Source organism: Paracoccidioides lutzii (assembly GCF_000150705.2).
Source record: "Paracoccidioides lutzii Pb01 unplaced genomic scaffold supercont2.38, whole genome shotgun sequence".
NCBI lineage: Eukaryota > Fungi > Ascomycota > Eurotiomycetes > Onygenales > Ajellomycetaceae > Paracoccidioides > Paracoccidioides lutzii.
In genome coordinates, this window is record NW_015440984.1 from 26796 (window position 1) to 36131 (window position 9336).

The 9336-nt window shown below is 30.5% G+C and overlaps 1 protein-coding gene across 1 annotated transcript; it reads right to left on the reverse strand.

The window, feature by feature from the left end:
• Nucleotides 1–7033: 7033 nt before the first annotated feature.
• PAAG_08559 (hypothetical protein) lies at nt 7034–7367 on the reverse strand (the record flags this gene model as incomplete). The annotated part of the gene is made up of 2 exons (XM_015846549.1): nt 7034–7152; nt 7271–7367. 2 exons carry the CDS (start codon nt 7365–7367, stop codon nt 7034–7036), a joined length of 216 nt encoding a protein of 71 aa, XP_015701213.1.
• Between the last annotated feature and the right edge of the window lie 1969 nt (nt 7368–9336).

A 9336-nucleotide genomic window follows, 5' to 3' on the forward strand; every position in this document is an offset into this window, starting at 1 on the left:
TAATCATCTGCAAACTCAATGAGATTATGTGATATTTCAACAGAGAGTGTATCAGCTATATCAATGAAGAAGATATGAAAAAGATGTGTTAAAAAGAATAAGCTCATATCTATTGAGGCAGTATCTCTATTATTGATGATCAGCTCTGTCAGAGAGAGTCATTCACATCAGTCATTCTGTTGAAAGCTAACATACTTGCATAGATAGATTTTCAGAGTCTGATTCATTCACTCTGTATCTCTATCAGTCTCTGAGTTATAGACTGTGAAGAGTCATCTTTTAATGTCTAATTTCTCACACATCTGAGTTCAAAATATGCTTGTGAAAGCTGACCCTCAATCTGACACTACTGCTTTAGAAATGTTATATTGAGAGATGATGTCATGAAGAAATACTCTAGTCACTGTCTTTATATCAGTTTTCTTAACTGCTTTTAATATAATTCTTTTGGTCAGTCTGTATGTTATAACTATAATATTTGTATATCCTTTAGAGCTTGATAAGTCTATAATAAAGTTCATAGAAAGCTCTTGCCATATGTGTTCAGAAATGAGGAGAGGCTTAATCAGTCTCTGACATTGATCTCTTCATGCAATGTTTAATCTGTAAAGATAGCAGTTCCTGATCATTCTCACATCAGCAGCATAATCTGATCAGTAGAACTCATGTCTTAAAACTTCTGCCATTTGCTCTCACCCAGAATGGTCAGTACGAAGTGAGTCATGAGCCTCATGCACTAATCTAGTTTAAAGAGGTTCAGAGTCTGGTACCCACTTATGATCTCAAAAGAGAAGCTCCTTATTCTCATTTAAAGAGCACTCAGAGACAGAGGCCTTAATACTGAGTTCAGAAGAAAATCTGAATCTTTTCTCTTAAAGAGTCTACTCCAGACACTGCAGAATCTTATTATTTTTGTGAACCTCATTTCACTGAGCTTGAAAAGACATCTCAGGTTCTACACTGGCAGCAGCTACTCTTGATTCCATTTCAGATGCCAGTACATTAAACTTAAGTAGTTGAGCTTGTTTCTGCTTGATTCTCTCATCATCAGCACTCTGTGACATGTTCTGCTCTCTTTGTGATAGAGCATCTGATCTAGTGTTCAACTTCTCTGACTGATAATCAATTCTGAAGTTGAATTAATAGAGAATATCTATTCAACATAGCTATCTTTCATTTAGTTTGTGTGTAGTCATGAAGTATTCTAGATTCTTATGATTTGTGAGAATCTTGAATTCCTTTACACTTCATAGCTCAGTGTCTCATTTCTTTAAACACTCAATTATCATTAATAACTTCTTATTATGAATCTTGTAGTTGCATTCTGCAGGTGAATGCTTGTGAGAGAAGAAGACACATGAGTGTAGAATGCTCTGATTATCATATTGTAGCAGCACTCTTTCTGAGATGTAATCTGAGAAGTTCATTTCCAATATAGTTTCATGATCAGGGTCAAATTAAAGCAGAATTGGAGCAGAGATAAACATTGATATTAGATACTTACAACCTTCCTCAGCCTTGCTCATTCACAAGAAGGGAAAATTTTTGCATGTAATAATTGTCAGTGAGATTGCAATCTTTGAGAAATCTCTGATGAATTATCTATAGAAATTGACAAAGTCTAAAAATCTTTATACACTATTAAGAGTAGTAGATGTCATTCATTTCAAAATAGCTTTAATCTTCTTCAGATTCATTTGTATACCCTTGCTCACTTCAATGATAAATTCAAAATATTTTGTGCTGTTTATCTTGAACTCACTCTTTCTAATATCTGCCTGCAGGCCTGCTTTCTGTAGATGCATAAGCATCTTTTGTACATGCTTGCAATACTCCTGTAAGCTTCTTGAGGAAAATATCAAGATGTCATCTAAATAGACTGAGCAGAAGTTATCCAGATATCCATGTAATACTCAGTTGATATATTTTTGAAATATGCTCAGAGCATTGGTCAAATCAAAGAGTGTGATCAGCAACTCAAATAGTCTGTATCTGATTCTAAAGACTGTCATTCACTCATAATCTTCTGTGATTTAAATCTTATGAAAAGCTGCAATAATGTCCAGCTTAGTGAATTATTTAGCCTGTTCAATTCACTATAGAGTCTTACTGATTAATGATAGAGAATATCAATTCTTTTAGATGATTTTGTTAAGAGCTTGATAGTTTACACAGAATCTTAGTTCACTCTCAGACTTCTTTGCAAATAGTACGGAGGTGGCTGCAGAAGAGTTGCTCACTCTAATAAAATTCTTATCTATATAATCTGTAAGAGTCTTTCACAAAGTCAGTAGTTTCTCTTGAGATATATTATATAATAAGTTTCAAAGAGGTTGTTCTATACTATCATCAGTCTTTTTAATCAGTTTAATTCTATGATCTCTATATGAGTCATGAAGTGGGGGTAGAGTGTTGACAGCTTTCTTATCAAATATGATCAAAAACTCATGATAATATTTAAGTAGCTTTTCTCTAAGTTCAATCTTTGATTTCACTTTTAGAGTCTTTTGAATGTCAGTCAAACTGACAGTGAAGATCTTGATGTTTTACTTCTCTTGAGTGCTCACAAGCTTAGAGAAGCTTATGACAGAGATGGAAATCACATCAGCTTTTGCATTTGAACTAGACTCTATCTCTATGTCACTCTCTTCAAATCTCATAATTCTTTGATAAGGGATCATGGTCACCTTTTGCTGGGCCAGCCAGGGGTCACCTAGATACATATCATGACCATATAACTCATTCACCACATAGAAAAAGGCCTGTTCAGTTATGTGACTGCCTATATCAATTTGAATGCTAGTTATTATGCTTGTGAAGAGTCTCATGAAGTCTTCAAAGTCAGTCATTTTAACAGGAAGAATTTCAATGTACAGGAGCTTATGCTTGTTAATGTAGAATTGAGAAATAAGATTATAGACATTATATTCACTGTCTATCATTGCTCTAGTTGAAAAGGCATTATCTACTAAAGCATTAACAGTGAAGGATTTGAATATCATCTTAGATTTAAATCTTCTTTATTGCTTCTTCATAAGCTTCATATTTTGCTTCTTTCAGTGTCTTTGAGTTAGAACTACTCTTTTCTCAAATCCTCACTCATATTCACATTGTCATCATCCAGTACTAGCTAGGAGATCACTTTAGCTATTATGAGGGTGACAGAGTATCTAAGAAATTTGAACAGACAGCTCTTAATCATATGACCTCTGGCTTCACATCTCAGGCACAGGTCTTGCTCTCTTCATCAATTAATCTCTGTCTGATTTATCAATTTGATGTGATGAGCACTTGAGATCACAGCACCAGGAGAGAGATTCATCAGATCATCAGTGAAAGCTTGAGACTGATTTTATCAATCAAGGACAGCATGACAAAGAGAAGAGTATGAATTAGATATTGTATGATCTGAAGAAGATCTGCTTTTGTGACATTTAGATCACTGTCTTAAAGTCTTAAGCTTAGAGAGTTGATGATTAACTAATCTAAGCTTCTTGCAGTAATTCTTGTAGAGAGATGACTCTCTTACACTCATCATGCCTTCCCTCAGCTTCATGCTTAGAGTGAATTTCAAATATCTCTTTTTAATGTGATCATCTCATTTGTGATCATCAGCTTCCAGCAGTAGATGATTAAATTCAGACAGAAAGTCAAAGAGAGCTCTTCTACTCTGTTATAGATTGTTGAGCTTTTGCATAGTCTTTTTCTATTGTGCAGAATCACTAAAGAGCATATGTGTCTGCTTCAGTAAGTTCTCTACTGTGAAGTTGATCTTGTTTTTATTATTCTCAACTCAGAGATAAACTCAAGCTACTGTTATTTCTTTCAGTCTTGAGTACACATACCAAGTACATTCCTCATTATTATCTAAAGCTTTCCCATTGATCTTAAGTTTTGATTGAAGCTTTAGCTCTCATTGAGAGTAGTGCTTCAGATTAAAATCATCATACTTCTCATAGTTCAGTAGCTTAGTCTTTGATCTTCTGACTGCAATAAGTGATTGCAGATTCAATTGACAGAGAGTTAATGTTGAGATGTTCAAAGCTTGTTATAGATTAGCTATTTTAGCTTGCTGAGCTGCTATTAAATCTCTGTTCTCACACTGAACCTGTTTCTGCTGTTGAAGAAAGATTATTCATTATTGTTCAAAGCTGTTGAGAGTGTTCTTGCTCATTGCTTTGTGTTAATTCATTTGTGTATTCATTGTACAAGTCTGTCATCAGTCTATTCATATACCAGTGCTATCACTGAACTTTGTGATGCATGATTTAAGACTTTCAATAGTCTGTTGTATGTCAGCACATTTGCTGAGCTTCATGATACAGAATTAAGACTCTTAGTAATCTATTAATGAAAGAGATGAAGTAATTCATAATGTAGAGAATTAAGCTCTAAGAACTAAAGACTAGTCCTCCTATAAAACAAGAATGAATTGCTTGAGAAAGGGAAGAAAAGAATGAGATGAGAACATGAGCTTAAGCAAGCTCATGTAGCATGATCATATGTGCACATGCAGCATAATCACATGTACACATGTAAATGATGACTAGGCTGAGTCAGTCAGTCAGAGTGAATCTAGAGGTTCAGCCTCTTATATATTTTAATTTTAATAAAGTAATAATACTTTTATTAGCTTATTATATATAAATAAATAAATAATAATAAATTATATAATAGTAATTTTAATAAATAAGTTAATTAAAATAATATTTTTTAACTATTAATAAATATAAATTTTAAATATTTTTTGATTAAATATAACTATTAATGATATTCTTTAAATATAAAAGATTTAAGTAAGAAAATACTCAGTAATATATTATTTAAATAAAATAAATTTAACAATATATAATTAATTATATGAATAAAATTTAAAAATAATAAAATTATAAATTAAATTGATATTATTATAAGTTAAGTTTATATAACTGATAAAATAAATAATAATTTATATATATAAAATTATATTTAAGTTTTTAAAAAAATAATATAATAGTATCATTTACTTAACTATTATATTATTATTTATTGAGTTATGATAATTTTAGTTTCTAAGATATAGAAATTAATATTATATAAAAACAATAATAATAATAGTTTAGTAATTATTTTATAAAAATTATTTAATAATTATTTAATAATATATATATATAAATTTTTTTAAATTTATTTTTTATAAATTATCTAAATATTTATTGAAATAAATTATTTATTTAATAATTAAATTTTTATTTATTTATATTTAAATTAAATCTATAAAAGAAAATATTATAATATAATATATATAAATTTATTAAATATATTATATATATACTTTTAATATAAAAAATAATTTATAATATAATTAATTAAATTTTTAGTAGTTAAAATATAAAAATATTCTTATTATTTAATAAAGTAAAAATAACTTATTTATTTATAATTATATTATATCAATTAATAATATTTTTTTAAAAAAAAGTAATTAATAAAAAAATAAAAAAATTAAAAAAATTATAATTATTTTTAAATTAATATTTTATAGAAAAAAATAATAATTATTAATTATAAATATTTATTAAATTATTTAAATTAAGATTAAAATAAAAATAATTTAAAAGTTTTAATTAAATTATATAAAAATATAAGATAATATAAAAAAATAATAATTTTTATATTATATATAAATTATATAAATGTAATAAAAAAATTTTTAATATTAAAAAAATTTATATTCTATTTTAATACTATTTTTTACTTCTTAAAATAAAAATAATAATTTTAATTATAATTTATATTTTGTCTAATTTTATTTTTATACTTTTTCTTTTCTTTAAATATGAGAAAAATGTAATAAAAAATAATATCTTCTATTAAAAATAAAAAATAGAAAAAAGAAAAAAAATAAAAAAATTAATGATACATAATAACACAAAGTATGATGATAATTAAGTGAAAGAAATAAAAGAAAAAAACAAAACTTTGTATTTAGTTTACATGTGAAAAATAAAAAAATGATATAAAATAATCTTTCAGTAAATATCATTCAAATACAAAGTTTAAATAATGCAAGAGAAAAGAATATGAAATTAATCTCTGGAAAAAAAAATGAAAAAAATTTAAGAGTAGAAATATAGAGATTCTATGCCAACTTTCAAAAGCTGTCCTACTCAGTATGTTTATACCCACACTGATGACAAACCTAGCAAGGTGCGGAAACAAAAATGAGAGAAATGACAGCAAAAAAATACAGAAAGGTAAAAAGAAACAACAAAAAAGGAACCCAAGATGTGTGGTCATGAGACAACTCCCTCCCAGCTCAGCTTGTGGGTTCAAAAGGTCTCATCTTCAGATCAGAAGGTGAGCCAGCAGTGGAGTTGAGGAAGATGTTTGTCCCTAAGATGACAGGGGCGAAGCAGGGAGAGTAGAAATGCCAAGTGTGTGTGATAGAAAAAAATAAAAATAAAAAAAGGGAGGGAGAGAGATGGGGGAAGAATAGAAATCCTTAGTAATTGTACACGGATAGATAGAGGGTATAGAGAGGAATTAATACAGATATGTGATACCGGATGAATGCTGATACAAGGAAGAAAAAGGGTGCCAATATGTTAAGATGTTGGTATACATGACAAAACGGCAAAATGCACCTAAGAAAATATCTCAGAACTGATATTGAAGTAGTTGTAAAGGGCCATGCGATCAGGCTGTAGGTGGAGTGAAGTCATTTTCGGTGCGTCAATTCGGATCAGGATATCATCGCGTATCAGCACGTAGATGTGAAGGAGAAGGCTAGCGATGAATAGTGAGCGCAGTCGTTTACTCAGCCTGATCGTCATTCCACGCGTTATGTGGAAGGGTTATTGGTGTGGAGAATGTTTGTTTGCCAATTGCGCCTCACTTCCCCCCTTGTAGACTTTTTTGGAGAGAGTGAGAATTGCCCACCGAGTTACCAGGACTCAAAGGAGCAGTTTATCCCCCGCCATCCTCACTTTCGTCGAGGTGAAAAGAGCGTCAATCTACTTTGTCTGTCGCCTACAGCTGGAGTAGTGGCTGTCTATTTCCATCGCGCAGCCTCCCAATCGGAACGCCTCATCTCGTTGTAAGTGCGGCTTCCGTGGTTGTGAACCACTACATTGCCCGACCGCTTGGAGGATTGCACTGTTTGGGGTGCTACTGTTGTGAATAAGGCCTTTCGTTAGCGAGCTGTGAAGTGGACGCGGGGTATTGAGACTCTCGGAGAGAGAAGTTGAAGAGAGATTGTCGTCAACTTTGGAATTGGAAGAAAGCTTACCTTGTGGGACGTAGGATACATTGTGGATTTTGACACTTTTGCCGTCCTGACTTAGCGTCGTGCTGGAGGTATATGAATCGATGACTTTGTGTGGCATGATAGTGGCAGTGGGAGGTAGGGATATGAGGTAGTGGGGTAAATGGAAAAGAACAAAAGCGATGGTGAGTTGGAATGACTTGACGCGAAGAGAATATCACAGTGACCAGTAGAGGCAGTAACGTCTTGGAGAGAGATATTGCTTTGGAAAATTTGAAAGAGCAGACGAGGAGCTTTTATATGGTAAGATATCTTCAAGAAAGTAGTCTGGTGGATGACCAATAGTGGGAGCCTGATACTGGTGAAGCGGAGATATAAAAAAAAGATGATTTTGAAGTTATTAAGGGGCTTGGTTATCTAATCGGCAGGTCTGAAGACTAGGGAAGAAGAAAGATGGTTCGGGTGGGAAGCTGTTTTATATTAATGTTTGATGATGATTGTCAATGCTGCGGGGACGATAACCTTGATGATTGTTTGGTACTGCGCATCCAAAAGAAGCCATGCGGAAGGCAAATATTTCGCCAGAGTCATAAAGCGGTAATTATCCCAAGATCAAGCAGCAAGCACAGCGACAAAGCCAGAGATTTTGGCAAGGCACCGAACAAACAGCACCTGAAAGAGATTTTTCTGCGGCGTGCGAGTCCAAAAATAATATAAAAACAATACAATAAAAGTAAAAGTAAAAACAAACAAAGCACCCTATTCAGGCCGAACTTACTGGCTTGAAGGGACGCATGCTAGGCTGCGGAATGACGATTTTCCCAAGCACTGAAATAAGTTCAACAGCGGAAGAGCGATATTTGTTGAGGATATTGTTAAATGAAGGGCTGAAAAGTCAAAGAGTGCTCCATCAATCCATCCATTTATAATATTTTGGTTGTTAAACATACTAGAGAGGCCGCCTAGATAGCATCGATTCCAGTGTTCCAGATAATTATTTTGATTCACCCCAAAATCCGCCTTCGAGCCTCTCACAGGATCTAGTGTGCATCATGCAAGGAACAGTCCTGGATTTAGGCTTACTGGAGTCTATTGAATTTGTTTGTTTGACGCCCAGAACTAGTAACTTCAGGCGATGAATTTGTCTGACCCTTCTGTCACGTCACCTATTTTCCACCATATAGAGTAGTAATCGAACTAAGACTACCACTTTATCAGGTTATAAGACCTGTTTTGCGCTCCAACAGTCAATTCAAGAATTATCTTGTCAAAATCAGTGACTGCTTGCTTCATTTGATCTATAGATCATCTTATTTATCTTTACACTCTGTATTTAATGAAGTTCTTAACTCATTTCTGAATCTTTAATAATATATGAAGGAAATAAAATTATATAGAATATTTTAACTTATAAATCATTTTTTAAAAAAAATATATATTTTAGTAAGATAATTTTTTAAAATTATAGAGATTCTTCTATAAGCTTTTACTATATTAACTTGCTCTCAATTTCTTGAATTTAGTAATAATAAAATAAATTTAATAAAATTTTATTCTATAATATAATTATATTTTTAAAAGTAAATTAACTTCATTATTTTTATTATAACTAATTTTTTATCTTTTAAATATTTTTTAAATTCTTTAAATTTTAACTGATGAGAATATATTTAAAATTTTAATTTTAATAATTATTTTTTTATAACTTTTGCAATTGTTAAATTTTATTAATTTAATCTATTTTTCAATACTCATATAGAATATATATTTAATGATGATAATTATAATTACTATTTTCTTAGTAGAATGTAGTTAAAATAATAATAATAATAAAAGAAATAAAAAACTATAGAATTAATAATTCAACTAAAATTTATTTAAATAGTGATTTATACTATTATTAAAAGTATATTTACTAATATAATTTCACACTAAGAAAGTCATCATATTGAATGAATCATTAATTTAAAATATTTTTTAATTTAACTATTTATTTATTTTAATATATAATTATACTATTAATTTATAATAAAAAAAACTTTAAATTCTTCAAAGTAAGAGAAAAAATTTAAACTTGTAAATAAATATTA